Here is a 17,899-nt window from a genome sequence, read left to right on the forward strand (position 1 = left end):
TTATTATACCATTTTTATTTATTTGTTGATGTCTTCTCCACCAGAATCTAGCACAGTAGCTGGCATATAGTAGATAATCAATAGACATTTGATTGAATACACCAATGCATATGTGCAAACATGAGCAAAAAAATGACTAAAATGATATTGCAAACAAGGGAAACATTTAAATGCCTATTTTTTTCAAGTGTAACATGCTACTTCTATCAGTGCATAAACCTGAATGTACATAAATTATAGAAAGAAGTGGCCTTGTAATAAGTTCATGCAGAAGTATAAATTATGTAGACATTGTTAGGGGGATAACTGAAAGTGGATTAGAATTAAATTAGGGCCCAGAATTTAGTTCGAGATTTGTTTTCCAGTGGTTGAAAGAAAAATTCCTAAGTATTCAAAGGGAAAAAGCATTTCTCAACAGGCAAGTATTATGAATTCTAATTAAAAGCTCTAAAAAAATGAGATAAGTTGTGTTATGGAAAAGCAGAAAACAGAGTTGCCTTTGGTTAAGAGTTCCACTATTTTTATCAGTAACTGACTTTTTGGGGAAAGTTGCTTTAAGCATTTTTTGTGTGTGTGCATGTGTGAGATGGGGTCTCACTCTGTCACCCAGGCTAGAATGCAGGGGCACAATCAGGGCTCACTGCAGCCTCAACCTTCTGGACTCAAGCAATCCTCCCACCTCAGCCTCCCAAGTAGCTGAGACCACAGCCACACACCACTATGTCAGCTAATTAAAAAGACAAAATTTGCAGAGATGCAGTCTTGCTATGTTTCCCAGGCTGGTCTCAAACTCCTCGGCTCAAGTGATCCTCCCACCTTGGCCTCGCGACGTGCTGGGATTACTGACATGGGCCAACATGCCGGGCCTAAACATTTTTTGTGTGTGTGGTAAAATATACGTATCATAAAATTTGCCATTTTGACTATTTTAAAGTATATAGTTCTATGGCATTAAGTACATTCACATAGTTGTTCAAATATCATCACTATCCATCTCCAGAACTTTTTCCCAAATGAAACTGTAGCCACTAACTCCCCATTCCCTCCGCCCCACAACCCCTGGCAACCATAGTTCCGCTTTCTGTCTTTATTATTTGACTACTCTAGGTACTTCATTTAAGTGAAATAATAAATATTTGTCCTTTAGGGATTGACTTTACTTAGCATGACATCTTTAAGGTTCACTCATGTTACAGCACATGTCAGAGTTTCATACCTTTCTAAGGCTAAATAATATCCAGTGTCTGTATAGCCCACATTTTGTTCATCTACTCATTTGTCAATGAACACTTGAGTTGCTTCCACCTGTTGGCTACTGTAAATAATGCTCCCATGAGCACAGAAATACGAATATCTATTTGAGTTCCTGTTTTCATTTATTTTATGTTATACCCAGAGTTGAATTGCTGGATTATACAGTAAGTCTATGTTTACTTTTTTGAGAAACTCCATACTGTTTTTCACAGCACCTGCACCATTTCACATTCTTTCTAGCAATGTGCAAGCGTTCCAATTTCTCCACATCTTTACTAGTATTTGTTATCTTGTGGGTTGTTTGATTTTTAGTATAAGAGCCATCCTAATGAGTGTGAAGTTTAAAAAAATATTTAACCAAAATCATAAATATTGGTTACAAAAATTTAATGGATGGATTCCCTCTATTTCTTCCAACTTTCATTCCCTGAAAGAAGAAATAGGTAAGCACGACCTCACAAACCTCAGAAGGCTGAGAATGGGGAACTGGCACATAGAGTGTGCATAGACACAGACACACATGGACCATGTTCATACTAGGCTTCCAGAGAACCATTTAAAAATAGTTTGGCTAATGTAATCTTGTCTGTCTCTTATGTTCCTCCCTTCCCATCATACACATTTCTTAAAGTTTGTGTAAGTAAAACATAGGAGAAAAAAACATAGCCACTAATTAATTAAGGCATCCAACTGTAAAAGAAGAGCAAACTCTGCTACATATAAGAAGACAACCATTAATTCTGGCAACAGCAGCCACACAGCCACTTTAGGCAATAACCTGAGCAGGTGCATGCTTTCTAGTATGTGTCTCAAGCTATGCAGGGTAGAAATCACAATCCTTTCTATTTATCTAACACCTAATACACTAAAACATGTTTACCCATGGGGGAGAAGAACAGGACAGGAATTGATGACTCTAATTTAGGAAACTAAGGTTCACAGAAGTTAAGTGACTTGGCCAAGATCATGTAGCTAGAAAAGGCAGGTTAAGAATTCAGGTTTCCTTAGAGTTCAAAACTTTTGTCCCAACATTTTTGATAACCCGCCAAGACACTCATCCTTCTCTAATAGCCTTCCTTTGGTTCAAGTCCAGCTTCCTAAATCCTACAGCCTGAGGGAGTTCCTGAGCTTCCCTGTAAGTCTGCAGGTATATTGTTCCTCATCATGTTGCCCAAAACCTAAAGAAATCAGGCTAGGACCGAAGAAAATCAGTCAATGAGCCAAAAAGAAATTTAATCAACCCAGCCTTTCTTATTTATTTTCTTTGAATGAACATTTGTATCTGAGAATGCCAAGGTAAATTTGATGCAATAGCGACACTTGGATTATATTGTTATTTACACACAAGCAAACAAAAATTGAGAATTGAGACAAATAGGACAAACGGTTCCAAGTCCACTATTGAGGAAAAAGAAACTGATTTGGAATAAAAAATAGTCCAGCGTGAATGTGTCCAGTAATTAAGACTTATCTGGATAAGTTTGCCATCTCTCAATTTGTCACAATAATGGCAAATATTTATTGAGAGCTTACTATGTGATAGGCATTACGCTGAGTTCAGCTAATTGACTCATTTCATCCTCCTCTAGATCCTATAAGATAGGTGTTATACTGCCCTTGCTTTAGCTTAGAGAAATTATGGTATTTTTCCCAACACAAACAGTAAGTAGAAAAATCAAGATTTCACCCCAGGTCTCGCCAATTTATAGCTCTTAGCCATTATGCCCAGCAATAACATAATAGAAAAACAATGACAATTTGGTAGGCAAGTAAAATCAGTAGGCTGTTTACCATAGCTATAGAAGTACGCTATGCATAAACCTCAAAGATTGCGCAGAAAAAGTATCATCCAATCTCAAAGATGAGAAAACCAAAGAAGTTTCAATCTCAAAGAAGTCAGGCAGCTTAAGGGTCATAAAGCAACGGAACACAACTCTCTCAACTCATATCTAAGGGCTAAGTCCAGTTTAACCTTCCAATATCAATTACATCATATTTAAACATTGACTCTATCCGGTCAAGGATGACAATATTTTATTTCTCCTGACTCTTTTGCTATCAGATCTGGCCTTGTCAGTTTTTCAACTTCATTCTTAGAATGGAAACTTAATTCACACAAGTTGAACAAGTAGCCATCGGGGGCAAAACCCAGTGGATGATGGTTTTGTGTGCTGTTTGGAGACTGGGTGTTTACCATGCAGCAGTGGATTTCATAAATTCCAGGGTCAGACAAGATTCCAGTGGCGACACACTTGACTAATATGGGAAAATGCAGGATTAGGCAATCAACAATGAGGAAGTCAGCCAAGTTGCCACCCAAAAATTACTTACCGCAGCAGCTGCAGTCCAGAAATGCTAACAAGCCAGTCTCCCTAGGAGTGGGCCATACTCAGCTGTGGACCACTCACAACATTTTCTCACTTTATTCTGCTCCAGAGTCAGTGTACTGCAATGATTTCTCCTTTGCTTGCTTTATATGTTTAAAATTGTCTCCCCTAAAAACTGAACTTATAATTAATGTTTGCTACCAAAAGGGGGTAGTAGTGCCTAGTCATGTAGGCATATGTCCCACTCCGTCGGTACTGAGGGTAAGCAGCCTCTTCCTTTTTAAAAAAATTATGATGATGATTTACAAAAATTGAAGCTTACAGGATAAACACTCAACAAAAAAGCAGCCAGTCTCAAGAAACCAATTTTTATGTATAAATTAATATTATTTTATTAATCCATGGCCAGGATGATTCCTTTATTTTTTATTTATTTATTTTTTTTTTTTTTGAGAAGTCTCGCTCTGTCACCCAGGCTGGAGTGCAGTGGTGCGATCTCGGCTCACTGCAGGCTTCGCCCCCCGGGGTTCACGCCATTCTCCTGCCTCAGCCTTCCCCGTAGCTGGGACTACAGGCGCCCGCCACCTCGCCCAGCTAGTTTTTTTGTATTTTTAGTAGAGACGGGGTTTCACCGTGTTAGCCAGGATGGTCTCGATCTCCTGACCTCGTGATCCGCCCGCCTCGGCCTCCCAAAGTGCTGGGATTACAGGCGTGAGCCACCACGCCCGGCCGGCCAGGATGATTGTTAAGATTATTTCTTAATTCTCTGAACAGCTTAAAAGAGAGAAACTCCTAACTTCTTTTTTATTTACTTGCTTTGAGGTTGATACTCTTAGGTTTTTAACATAACTCTCTAGCTTTGACAACTCCTCTTATAACTTAAAATCCTTATAGCTTCCATTTACAGGTAAGGATTATATCTATTTTAGTCTCCTCAATCAGCTACCTAGAATAAGATTTGCCACTTGGAAAGAGAAAGATAGCACCCACTCTCCAGTCCTCTTCTCCCAAAGTTGCCCGTATTTCCCTTCCCTGAAGCCAATCAAATACTTTATTGTTTCTCGCTAAGAGTAATTTTTCACTCTTAAGTACAAATAGCTCAACAAAAATTCCCTGTAGCATAAACATGCACATCAATAAAATAATTACTTCTCACAATAGACTTTCCGTTACATATGTTTCACAAGCATTGGTTTTCTTAAAAAGAACCACGCATACAGCACTCAAATTATTGCAGATTCTAACTCAGTAGAGTTTGATTTAATGTTTTTACTATTTTTTTTTAAAGAAGTGTCCTTCCAACGCTAAAGAAAAAAAATCAGAATCAAGAAAATTCTGTTTCTTAGCAACAGAAAAATCAAACTTCTGTTACTAAGTTTGGTAACAGAACAGTACCTACCCTAAATTATCCTCTAAACCACCTGATCTCCCATGTGGTGCTGGGCACATTACCCATGATGTCTCTTCGCCAACATTGCTGCTAATTAATCTTCCTAATCTTGTGGGATCACAATATGAATAACAAGAATGAACATAAGACACATCTGTGGGAATTATGAGGGTGAGATTATAAAGAGTCAAACCTCGCCCCCATATTTAAATTTTATAATAACTATAACTACTAGTAGAAATATAACTACTACCCTCTCATATATATGTGATGTTATTAAGTTTACAAAGTGTTTTGATATGTTTTCTTATTTCATCTTCATGGCTGCTACTTATTCATAGAAAAAATAATTCTCAGTATCTGTAGCATTATTGTTAATGCCAATCCTACAGAGGCTGGAACAGGCTCAGAGAGGCTAAGTAACTTGCCTAACTAAGTCTCCTGGTTGACAATAGGTCCTAATGCAGTGTTTTCCGAATCTCTTGTTCTTACATCAAAACAGAACTGTGGCTGGGTGTGGTGGCTCATGCCTGTAATCCCAGCACTTTAGGAGGCCAAGGTGGGAAGATCACTTGAGCCCAGGAATTTGAGACCAGCCTGGGCAACATAGTGAGACCTCTATCTCTGCCAAAAAAAAAAAAAATACACACACACACATATATATATATATATAAATAGCCAGGTGTGGTGGCACACCTGTGGTCCAGCTACTTGGGAGGCTGGGGTGGGAGGATCACTTGAGCCCAGGAGGTCAAGGCTGCAGGGAGCCGTGACGGTGCCACTGCACTCTAGCCTGGGTGACAGAGCGAGACCCTGTCTCAAAAAATAAAATAAACCAGAACGGCTCTAGTTCCTATCAATCCCTCATCATGACATAGTGTGGTAAACTAATTTCAACTCTGAATGATTGATAATGGCTTTATGTGTTCTGTTTCCCAAGTAATAAGAACATTTTAGCACAAGCCTTTAGCGCTTTTCAAATAATCATAGCCAAATGAGAAAATTAATATGACAAGGCAGATTGAACAAACATTTGGTGAGAAGGAAGAGGAGGGGATACAGTAGTTTGAGATCCTTCAAATCATATGATGCAGTAGATGCCTGACAACTCTGCTCACACGTAAGACTAGATAGAGACAGGGCCATACCTACTTCCTGTATGGGACCCATGGCAATACTAGAGTCTAGCAAAAGGGTTGTCCTCTCTGCATGTGACAATATGCTGTGTTCCACTCCCCCCACATACACGTTGTGCAGCTCCTATAATCTCATTTATCACACTTCTCCAAGTGAGAAATGGTGCCTTCTCACACCCCACCCAAAGTTGTTTCCTAAAGATCTTTCGCTAAGGCGGAGCAGAGAGTGAGACCAAATGATTCAGACAGCCATCTGATTCAAGCTTTAAAAAAAAAAAATCATGGCGGGGCGCAGTGGCTCACACCTGTAATCCCAGTACTTTGGGAGGCTGAGGCGGGCAGATCGCCTGAGGTCAGGAGTTCGAGACCAGCCTGGCCAACATGGTAAAACCCCGTCTCTACTAAAAATACAAAAATTAGCCAGGTGTGGTAGCAGGCGTCTGTAGTCCCAGCTACTCCGGAGAATTGCTTGAACCCAGGAGGCGGAGGTTGCAGTGAGCTGAGATCGTGCCACTGCACTCTAGCCTGGGCGACAGAGTGAGACTCTGTCTCAAAACAACAACAACAACAACAACAAAATCCTTTCCCTCAAATTACCTAAGAAATTGTCCTTTCCTTCTTTGCCTTGAAGACAGTTAATGGGGAAAGTTCCTCCCTCTGCACAGTGAACAAATCCATCCACTATTCCTACCCTAAGGCAAAACCTCCCACTCATCCTCCATCTCTCGCCATCTCTCTGTTACCAACCCTCACTTGGCAATATCCTTCTTGACACCTGACAGCTCCAATGAGGCACACTCATTATATAGCCACATAAAAGATAAAAGGTGAATCTGGACCAACTTCTGGAAACTTTGGACTTAAAACATGGAAATGCAGGAGAGACAGGAAATAGAGTTAAATCCCCCAGATTTAGCTATACACGTTAATTGAATTAACTAAATAACCATTTGGGTCTCATAGACACCAGCTATTTCCCTGATCCAAGATGTTATCTAGCAGTCTGTGATGCTTCCCAGTCATCCTCTTGACAGGACAGGGCACACATAGAAAATGATATTTGTATAGTCCTCTGGGGTAAACAGTTGGAGAGTTAGAATCTCTGATGAGGTCAGAGGCAACCAGTCCCCAGTCACTTGGGCCACTTCAGGTCCTGCTTGTCCAGACACAGAGAGGGCTGAGGAAACCAATATTGTGGTGACCAGCTACGAGGCTTAATCTTCATAACCCATAGCCCAATGTCCTCTTACCAAGGTGCTGTCCTATCTCACCCACAGCTCAGCCAATCCAGCAGGTCTTCCTTCCCCACCCCGATCACTGACCTGTCAATCAAGATAGCCCTCCCAACCAAGGAAGAGGCCATTTACCCTCCCACTCCACCCAGGCCAACTGCTATCCCACAGGTTACTCTCTTCTTCATTCTAAGGCAAGCTATTCCAAAGACTAAAGATGCCTAAGATTCTGTCTTAAAAGCTTATCTGCATAGTCATCTTCAAAAGCAAACATGAATTTCTCAAGGAACGGAAACACCCTTAGCCCCTGCCCTTTTCTCCATTGCATCATTCTCTGCCCCACCAAGCCAGAGCTAGGAGGGGACTTTCTTTAGGAGAGGTATGACCTGGAGATGATCTGCTTCAGAGCTACCACCTCAGGGATCTTGCTTAAAAATACATATTTTCCCAGGCAAAGTGGCTCATGCCTATAATACCAACAACTGTGGAGGCTGAGGTGGGAGGATCTAAAGGCCAGGAGCTTGAGACCAGCCTGGACAACATAGTGCCACCCCTTTGGTATGAATTTTTTTTTTTTTTGAGACAATATCTTGCTCTGTCACCTAGGCTGGAGTGTAGTGGTGCAATCCTGTCTCACTGCAACCTCCGCCTCCTGGGTTCAAGCAATCCTCCTGCCTCACTCAGCCGCCCAAGTAGCTTGGACTACAGGCAAGTGCCACCACACCCGCTAATTTTTGTACTTTTTAAGTAGAGATGGAGTTTCACCATGTTGGCCAGGCTGGTCTCGAACTCCTGACCTCAAGCCTTCTGTCTGCCTTGGCTTCCCAAAGTGCTGGGATTACAGGCATGAGCCACTGTGCCCTGCCAATTTTTTTTTTTTTTAATTATCTGGGCCTGGTGTCCTGTGCCTGTGGTCCCAGCTGCTCAGGAGGCTGAACCAGAAGGCATCACTTGAGCCCAAGAGTTGGTGTCTGCAGCGCTATGATGGTGACACTGCACTCCAGCCTGAGCAAGAGGGCAAGACCTGTTTCTAAAATAAATAAATTTTAAAAATGCAAATATCCAACCCAGCCCCACCCTCTACCCCCACTTTCCCCTACATTACTACATCGGAATCCTTAGGGTGTGGCATGGAATCTACATTTTAAATCAGCTCCCAAGGTGATTGTTCTGCACAGTTCCACGTCAGTGTTTGAGAGAGCCTCTGATTTATTCCAGCCCTCTTTCTTTACAGAGAAAGAAAGCAGAAAGCAGGCATCAGAGAGGTGAAATGAGCTTGTCCAAGGTCACAGATTGTTAAGTTGACCAGGGCTGGACGAAACCCCACCTCTCTCGCTGACTAGCACAGCGCCAGCTAGGAAGAGCCTAGAATAGCGACGGACTGGCAGGCCAAACCGTCCCCTGCCCCTGCCCCTGCCCCTGCCCCTGCCCCTGCTCCGGAGAAGCGGGCCCCTGCACTCACCCGCTTGTAGATGTCCTCCCGGCTGGCCTCATACTTCTGTTGCATGCGCTCCTCCAGGAAGTAGATGCGCAGCTTGAGGCTGAAGTTCTCCTTCTTCAAGTCATTGAGGTGCTGGGACAGAGTGCGATATCCATTAGACATGATGGGCAACCCATGGGGAGGAGCGTGCCCGATTGCCCCCTCAACCCAGGAACATGGTGCAGCTGCACAGCAGCATGAAGCCAGCCGGCTGGGACGCTGCTGAGGCTGTGGACCGAGAGGCTGGGGCTATGGCGACATGGCCCCTATTGCTGGAGCTCTCTCCGGGACTCGGGACTGGGCTCACTGCTCTGGGTGCTGGAGCGCAGCACACTTTCCTTTTTTACCTCAGGGAGATATTTGCGGAATCCCTGACAGAGGAACATGCTGCGTGAACTCAGACACAAGTGGTGTAACCCGACTCCAAGCCAGGACTCTGCTGTCACCCTCCTGGAGCCTCCCAGGCCCAACTGTAGGCAGTTAACAGCTTCTCGGAAAAGAGAGACTGACCCCCAAGAGCTTCCAGGAAAGGGGGAGGGGAGTAATTCAAGGTGACAGTGGGTTTGCAAAGAAGAGAAGGAAATATACGGTGGGGAGGGGGTATTTAAATGACTTGTGGTTGATTTGGACTTATGATTTGGGTCTTATAAGACCAAAAGGGTGTGGCTAGAAGAAAGAAATAAGGTTGCTATAGAAAAGACCACATGTACATAAAATGGCCCACAAAGGTAACCGCATGTCAAATATCCTCTTTCTGTCCAGTGCAAATCTTAAAGAGCTTCTAACCAGAGGAGTCTCAATTTCCTTTGATAATCTAGAGCTCACCTCTAATGAGTTCCTTTGCAGTTTTCAGCCCCAACCTTTTTGAGCTCTGAGGCAGTTCAACTAATAGCCTTTATTGCCATGAGCCCTCCCCCGAAACACACCATAGCTACCCGCAAAGAAAGAGCAAATCTTCTAGCTCAGTGGAATCTTTGCAGACTCTGTTTACCAGTTACAAAGCTCAAAAAGAGGCAGGGTCAAGGGATCCTCCCTCCATGGAAGAAGGGATGGGCAGAAGAGAGTGTGGGAGGATGACAGAGAGGGAGCCGTCATCCTGGAGCCCAAAGATTTCAGGCTGTCACTGGTTCTTAACTCTGGCACCTGCCAAGTGGAGCCGGGCACTCATCACCAGATCTTGCTCCTAAAGTAATTTAAGATCCTTGAGTGACAGCTGCAACATTAGCAGGAAGTATTATTTATACCACATTACATTGAAGGTGATGGGAGACAACCCCACAGCACGGATAACAAACACGGGTTCTTGGTGGCAATAATATTAGGTTGAAAAAAAATATTAACATCCAAGATAAAGGAAGCTACAAAATTTACACTTAATTCGAGCCCTCATTTCCTCCCCAACCTACCTGCTTTTCATTCTTCCAATTCCTTCTCAAACCTTCATAATCATTCCAGCCAACAACTCCTGAGCACTCACCAGGTAGGACATTGGGCATAAGGGATATATAGATCAAGAATGTCCCAACCCTCAAAGAGCTATGTGACCATACAGCTGGCCATGGTATGTTAAGATATGTGTTTTACATTATGATCCTCCAAACCTGTGTTTTTCAACTTTTACATGTTACATTGCCATCTAGTACATATGCATACACTCTTAACTGAAGTGAATGTTTCAAAAAGTAATTGTCACCATCAATATGTGTGATGTACTCTGATATTTCCTATTTCTTTTTCTGGGAGTGACCCACCAGATGGATTTCATGACCCACTAATAATTTCAACCTGAGTTTAAAAAATGTTGACTCTGGGGGAGCCCATAAGAAAGAGTAGTCAGTTCTTACTGGGGTGATCAGAGAAAGCCTCATTAGGTGTTGAATTTGCACTTTGCCTTGAAAGATAGAAAATGTTTGAGTGGATAAAGTGGCCTCAGGAGGGCATAATTAGAGCAAAGCATTCTCCCAAATAGATTTAGATTATAAATAGGCAAAATAGGCAAGTCAAAATATTTACCATTTGAAAAAAATAAAACTACACATTTAAAATCCATTTAACTATTTTCACTAAATCTGAATTCTTAGAATAAGAGAATGCCAATTAGGCTTAGTTAGAGACAGTGAAGAAAAAAGTCTAAGTTAAAACAACTTAAAATATCCTTTTCCATTCCCAGTTCTCTTACTAAATAGCTATGTTATAGACCACTTCTCTAGAGGCCTAACTGTCCTCACTTAAAAAATGAAATGGCTTTAAATATTGGTGATTTTTTTTTTGAGACGGAGTCTTGCTCTGTTGCCTAGGCTGGAGTGCAGTGGTGCAATCTCGGCTCACTGCAACCTCCGCCTCCTGGGTTCATGCCATTCTCCTGCTTCAGCCTCCCGAGTAGCTGGGACTACAGGTGCCTGCCACCACGCCCAGCTAATTTTTCATAGTTTTAGTAGAGACGGGGTTTCACAGCGTTAGCCAGGATGGTCTCGATCTCCTGACCTCATGATCCGCCCGCCTTGGCCTCCCAAAGTGTGGGGATTACAGGCATGAGCCACCGCGTCCAGCCAAAATTAGTGATTTTTAAGGGCCTTTCCTGGTCTAAGCTCTTCAAGGTGATAACCCAGTTATTATCACCTCCATTTTGCTCAAGGGGAGCCAGGCTGCCAGAGTCTAGATAAGTGTTTAATCATGCTTTGGCTGTCTACTTAGATTCCTTTATCAGGTAAGATAATTTCATAAAAGTTTTACAGGAAGTAAAACTGCATATGAATCCAGGGTATTCTTATGCATCCTAGATTTCTGTTGGACATTTATGCCTATTTCCTCCATGACGTCTTGTTCTTCTATCTCTCTGGCTCCTTTTCTGTGTTTTTTTGCCAGCTCCTGAAAGTGGGTACTTAAATGATGGTAAGTCCTTAGCCTTCTGCTTTTTTTCTCTTCACATTTTTATCCATGGAGGGTTTATCCACTTTTAGGGCTATACTTTCACCTTCGAAACAACTCCCAAATCTCCAACCAAGTCTTCTTACCCAAGATCTAGCCGTACATATTCAACTCTTGGCTTAGATCATTCAACTTGAATGTTCCCAAATTCCACCCAAGTAAAGCCTTTCCTGTTACCCTAGCCTGGAAAGACTTCTTCCTCTTTTGAACTCTAAGGCAGATATTAACATTCAACAAGTGTTCATATGCTGCCTTATGATGTGGCTCTTATTATCTTGAAGGGTTATTTACATCTTTTAAGAGTTACGTGACTTTTTGTGTGTTTGATCTTTCCAACTAGTCTGAAGCTGCCCAAGGAAAAAGTCAATGACTAATACGTCTTCATAAACTCCTATAGCTTCCATAACAACGTGAGACCTCTCCAACAGCATTCACCCCATTGTGCTGTCACAATCTGTTTACGATGACCTCAACTGGGCTAGAGTGTTTTGAGAGCTGACAAGGCATATTTTGTGTCCTTGTATTCTTGTTGCATAGTATTCAGGAAGCACTCTCTAAATATTTGTGGAATCAATGAACAGGTAAATATTCCATAAACATTGTACGTTTTGCTTTGTTATATATGGGCTGGCTCACCTGTATTATTCTCATAGATTTCCAGTAATATGAAAAGGGTTTGTTTTAATAGTCCCAAAGAAACTATATTTGGGTAGAACACTTATTCTAGAATAGGTAGAAAAATGACGTTTTGTTCACTTATATTTCTAAGTTCACATGCCCACCCTGATCTTTTCCCTGAACTCCAATTGATATCTGACTGTCTAGTAGAAATCTCTGCTTGAATTTAGACATCACATACTTGTGATATCTAAAACTGAACTCCTGATCTTTCCCAGTAAACATGCTCCTCCCTCACTACACCTTTTTTATTTTCAGATTTTTGAGCCCAAACCTTTGAATCATTCTTGATTCATTCTCTCTCCTACATATCATCTGTCTGCAAATCTTACTATGTATATTATACATAATAGTATATATATTAATAACATATATGGTAGTATAATATATATGTCGTAGCTCTTGTATTATGTATATAGTATATATTATACTATATTATATATACTATTATACTACTATATATATATTTTATATATACGTTATACTACCACTACTGCCACTGGTATTTCTAACACCCTGATCCACAGTACTGCCATCTTTTCCTTACGTGATCTGAATAGCCCCTTAACTGGTGTTCCTGCTCCCACTCTTGTTCCCTTGTAGTCTATTCTCAGCACAGCAGCCACAGTGACCCTTTTAAAATACGTCGGATTACTCCTCTGCTGGAGAGCCCCCCTGGCTTCCCGTCTAACTTAGAGTGAAAGGTGATGTCCCCTCACCAGACTGCAAGGCCTGAGGCCCTACACCCTCTTCTTGCCTCCCCTATTACCTCCTCTACTTCTTCCTACCACTCTCCCCCTGTTCTCTGCTCTAGCCACACTGTTTCTCTTTGTTGTTTCTCAAAAACAGGAAGCAAGAGAAGCTTTGTTTTTCAAGGCCTTTGAACTTGTTGATCCTTCTGCCTGGCTGCTCTTTCTCTAGGTAGGTGCATGATTCTCTCCTCACCTTCTTCATCTTTGATTGAATGTCACCTTCTTGGTGAAGTGAATACTCTATTTAGGCATCCCGTGCCTCATCCCAGCTCTCCGAATCCCCCTTCATTGTTTTTTATTCCGTAGCACTATCACCTTCTAAAATACATTTACTTATTTATTTTGTTTCTTGTCTGTCTCTCCCCACCAGCATGTAAACTTCCTGAGAAAAGTGGGATGTTTTCTTGGTTTGTTCACTGCTGTGTCACCAGTGCCCAGAACGGTGCCTGATACATAGCTGGTGCTCAATAAATACTTGCTGAATTAAAGAATGGATAAGTAATTAACCTTCTGATTTATTTCTCATTGGATTAATACAACTTAATCTATACACAAGATTATATAGATGTTTTAGGATAAAAAGCATACCTAATAGCATTCCTCCTTATAAAAAGATTATAAGTAAAATAAATTATTCTAACAGACTCATTTTAATACACCATGCAGAATCTGGACTTCCTACAACAGTTCTGAACAAATATGGAATCATATATGACAAATTATAAAGGACAATATGAACCGTACAAATAGTAAAAACTGGGCCAGGCGCGGTGGCTCATGCCTGTAATCCCAGCACTTTGGGAGGCCCAGGTGAGCAGATTGCATGAGGTCAGGAGTTCAAGACCAGCCTGGTCAAAATGGTGAAACTCCGTCTCTACTAAAAATACAAAAATTAGCCGGGCGTGGTGGCATGTGCCTGTAGTCCCAGCTACTCAGGAGGCCGAGGCATGAAGATTGCTTGAACCTGGAAGGTAGAGGTTGCAGTGAGTGGAGATCATGCCACTGCACTCCAGCCTGGGTGACAGAGCAAGACTCCATCTCAAAAAAAAAAAAAAGTAAAAACTATAAAAATTAGGAAGGAGAGGTTGCCAGAGAAGGTACCACAGAGAACTGGCACTTTAGCTCGTCCCAAAGGATGAGTTGAGCTTGGATAGGCAGTGGGGAGAACACAAGGCAGTCCAGGCAGGTGGAACATGAGCAAAAGGGCAGAGTGCCCACCAGGCCAAAGCAAAGGGCACATACTGTCCTGAAATAGGCCACAGAGATGAGGGGAAATAAAAAGCCATCTCAGGGAGATCTTGAAAGCCAGGGTGAGAAGTCTGGAGTTTGCCCCTCCAGGATCCTGGCTGTCAATCTGGATAAGAGTGAAGGGAAGGGAAGTGGAGCTGGGGAGGAGGGCAGTAGGGGTGGGGAGGGCCAGAAACTGCTGACTGGGAAGATTATTTTCTTTGTATATTGCTTAGATTTCGTTTTACTTATTTGTTTTCCTGCAGCTTTAACAAACATCAGTGCTGCATGTGGAAACTTGGAAAAGAAAAAAAAAAGCTTTAACAAACAAAAACACACATACCTGAGATACACACGGCAACCTACTAGCTCACGGCAAACAGGCCTGTATGTTGATAACCTCTGCATTGCTTAGGAAATAAAACACTGCAGATTCTTGAGCAAGGGGAAGTGCTTCTATCTTTGTTCTTCCTTTTTCTCCTAGTACATATAACATCTTTACTCTGGTCTCAGAATGTTTCTTCCAAACCTTAATGGCTTTCCCCTTCTTTTTCCTTAATTTCTTCATTCCACCCCTGGAATACTGTTCTAGTCCAGACTAGAAAGACGACGTAAATAAAGACTCAATCAATGCCAACAGAAGGAGGAGGACTACCACCCAGCTGTTGCCTGTCATGCCCCATTAACACAACCAACTGTCAAGTCTGCCTTTAAAAAAACCCAGCTTGACATTTGTTTAATCATATTCAGACCCCCCAGCTAGCTCATATAATGGATGTACTTGAAAACATATTAATTTTTTACCAATCTTTCTCCTAAAAATAAAGCTTCACTAACAAAAAATGATTAATCTTCTTAATGGACACATTCTTTTCAAATATAATCAAACTTCCACAATTTTAACTGTACTAATTTGATATCTGTGGATAATTTTTATCTTTATTTTCCTTGAAAATAAAAATATTTTAAAAATAAGTTAATATGGCAAATAGAAGAACAGAAGAGTAGTGCTTTAAGCAACCCTTGACACTTTACATCAATTTACACATGGACAATAAATATGATCACTATTATACATATTTATCTAGGGTGGGTAGCGTGGAACTGTGAAAAGAGCAATAGCTTTGAACCATGAAGGCCAGCGTTCAAATCCCAGCTCTCCTTTTTTCTCATTGGGTCATTTTGGGGAAACTACTTAATAGTTAAGTATAGGAAGGCAGTCAGAAGACTGGGATCTGGGCAGGATACTAAGAAGGTTGCAACTGTATCTGTAACACTAACTTTTGTTTTTTCACCTGAGGCAAATAAACTAAAAATAATGTTTTCTAACATTTAGATATTCAATACATGGACAAGTGTTTAATTATTTTTTGTATATTCCTGTTGTTTGTAAAACAGCTTATAATTTTTAAAACTATTTTAAAGGGAATGAAAGTAGGAATTACAGGGAGGCAGTTATCAATTAGATATAAGGATGAATTCTCTAGTAGAGTTAGATGTAATAAAGATATTGCCACACTCTATCCATGTGTTTATACATCAAATTTTTAGTGAGTACATACATCGTGAGACAGAATAAACTTCCTGTCACAAAAGGGGCCTGACCAAAACTCAAGAATCACCTTTCAGGGATACTGTTAAAAGTTTTCCCACATCAGCTAGGATTTAGCTCTAGAGGGCTTTTAAGATCTTTGGCCATCCTGAAACTCTATGCTTGAAACACCTTTTCTCATAGAAACACTCCTACCAAAGGCCAGTGAGAGAGCTAGCACTTTGTGAAGAATTTCAGAATGCCCACCAGCTCTCCTGTAGCCCTGAAAGGTAATGAGAGTCTACCTGTTCAGACTGAGAGCTCTGGCTGCCTTGTGCTACAGAAGCAGTAAGTGCATGTAAAGGACACCATATTTCTAAGACAAAAGCAGTAACAATGACTTAAGGATGATGCCCAATAGACGATTTAACCTATAACTTTGCTAATTGTCATATTTTCAAAACAGCCCTATGGGAAGGGTACACAAATGTCTGGGGAATATTTCCTGCCTTTTAGCACCCAGGGAACTACAACCAGGAGCCCAACTTATTTTGGATTGGGGATGGGGATAGACAAGAAGAGATGGGTCAGGAAGAAGAGAGGGCTGGTACATTTTACATACACATATTTTATTTATAATACATCTCTGTGTCTAGGCGTCTCTATGCTGTTCTCACAAAATCTGAATTGTACAAATACAAAGATTAATTCTTGGCTGTTTTGAATGACTTGGGCCTGTATTACAAAATTAATCAGATCAATTATACTATCTTCACAACAACAATCATCTACATTGGATTTGACAATGTACAAAGTACTTCCATGTGTATTATTTCATTTATCTTTACCACAACCTTTGAAGTAGGAAGACATGATGATCCCCATTTTACTGCCTAGGACAGAGAGACATCAGGAGGTTAACTGACTTGTTCACTGAGAAAGCGGAGGAGCACAGACTATAACTCCCAACAGTTTGACCCCATACTGCATACACATCAGGGCCTTAATCATGAGACTGTATGACCCTTCTGAGCCTGGGATTCACTTGCAACTGATAAGGTATTCCCTCTTCTACCTCAGGCCCCCTATGACTTTTCAAAAAGTATCCTTCACTGTAAATAATCTTCCTGGTGGTGACCCTAAAGGATCTGACCACCTGGATCTATGTAAAAAAAAAAATTGTTTTCTTCATTTTCAAGATGAATAAACTAAAGTTGGCTCTCAAAGGGTTAAACAAAGAGTTACCATATGACCTAGCAATTCCTTTCCTAGTTATATACCCAAGAAAATTGAGAACATATGGCCACACGATATCTTATATACGAATGTTCATAGCAGCATTATTCATAATAGCCAAAATCGGAAGTATTTCAAATGTCCTTCAACTGATGAATGGATACACAAAATTTAGCGTATCCAAATTATAGAATATTACTCAGCCATAAAAAGGAATGAAGTACTGATACATGCTACAACATAAATGATCTTGACAACATTATATGATAATGTGAAAGAAGCCAGACACAAAAGGTCACATACTGTATACTTCCATTTATATGAAATGTCCAGAATAGGCAAATCCAGGGAGAAAGTAGATTAGTGGTTTCCAGGAACCAGGGAGAGGGAAACTGGGAAGTGAGTGTTAATGAGTATGAGGTTTCCTACTGGAGTGAGAAACACATACTGGAATTAGACAGTGGTGATGGTTGCACAACTCTGTGAATATACTAAAATCATAGAATTGTATGATTTAAGAAGATGAGCCGTATAGTGTGTTAATCGTTTGAATAAAGCTTTGTTTTTAAAAGAAGAAGACAAAGAAATAAACCACAGCTGAGAGAAGTAACTAACCCAATCGTTTATCTTTTATAAGAGATTTTTTTTAATGATAAAGATTCAGTTAAAGTCCAATTTGATTCAATTCAGTTAAAGGTAAATGGCTTAGAATGAATCACATCTAAATA

At 41.0% G+C, this 17,899-nt stretch overlaps 2 protein-coding genes across 19 annotated transcripts in view; one reads left to right on the forward strand and one right to left on the reverse strand.

Moving 5' to 3' along the window:
* The window catches only part of LOC116468019 (putative neuroblastoma breakpoint family member 7), a 901,770-nt gene that overhangs the window by 445,986 nt on the left and 437,885 nt on the right, over window positions 1-17,899 (forward strand). The gene's annotated exons all lie outside the window — the stretch shown is intronic.
* LOC116467993 (myomegalin) overlaps window positions 1-17,899 on the reverse strand; it is a 230,303-nt gene that overhangs the window by 139,494 nt on the left and 72,910 nt on the right. For 17 of the 18 annotated variants that reach the window (XM_032151590.2, XM_058439381.1, XM_058439362.1 and 14 more), the window contains exon 4: window positions 8,802-8,912. The exons of the other annotated variant lie outside the window; for it this stretch is intronic. In XM_032151590.2, the coding sequence (XP_032007481.1) occupies window positions 8,802-8,912 (111 nt within the window). The remainder of the gene's footprint in view (window positions 1-8,801; window positions 8,913-17,899) is intronic. 18 annotated transcript variants of the gene reach the window in all.

This window comes from Hylobates moloch, unplaced genomic scaffold, assembly GCF_009828535.3.
Source record: "Hylobates moloch isolate HMO894 unplaced genomic scaffold, HMol_V3 SCAFFOLD_5, whole genome shotgun sequence".
NCBI lineage: Eukaryota > Metazoa > Chordata > Mammalia > Primates > Hylobatidae > Hylobates > Hylobates moloch.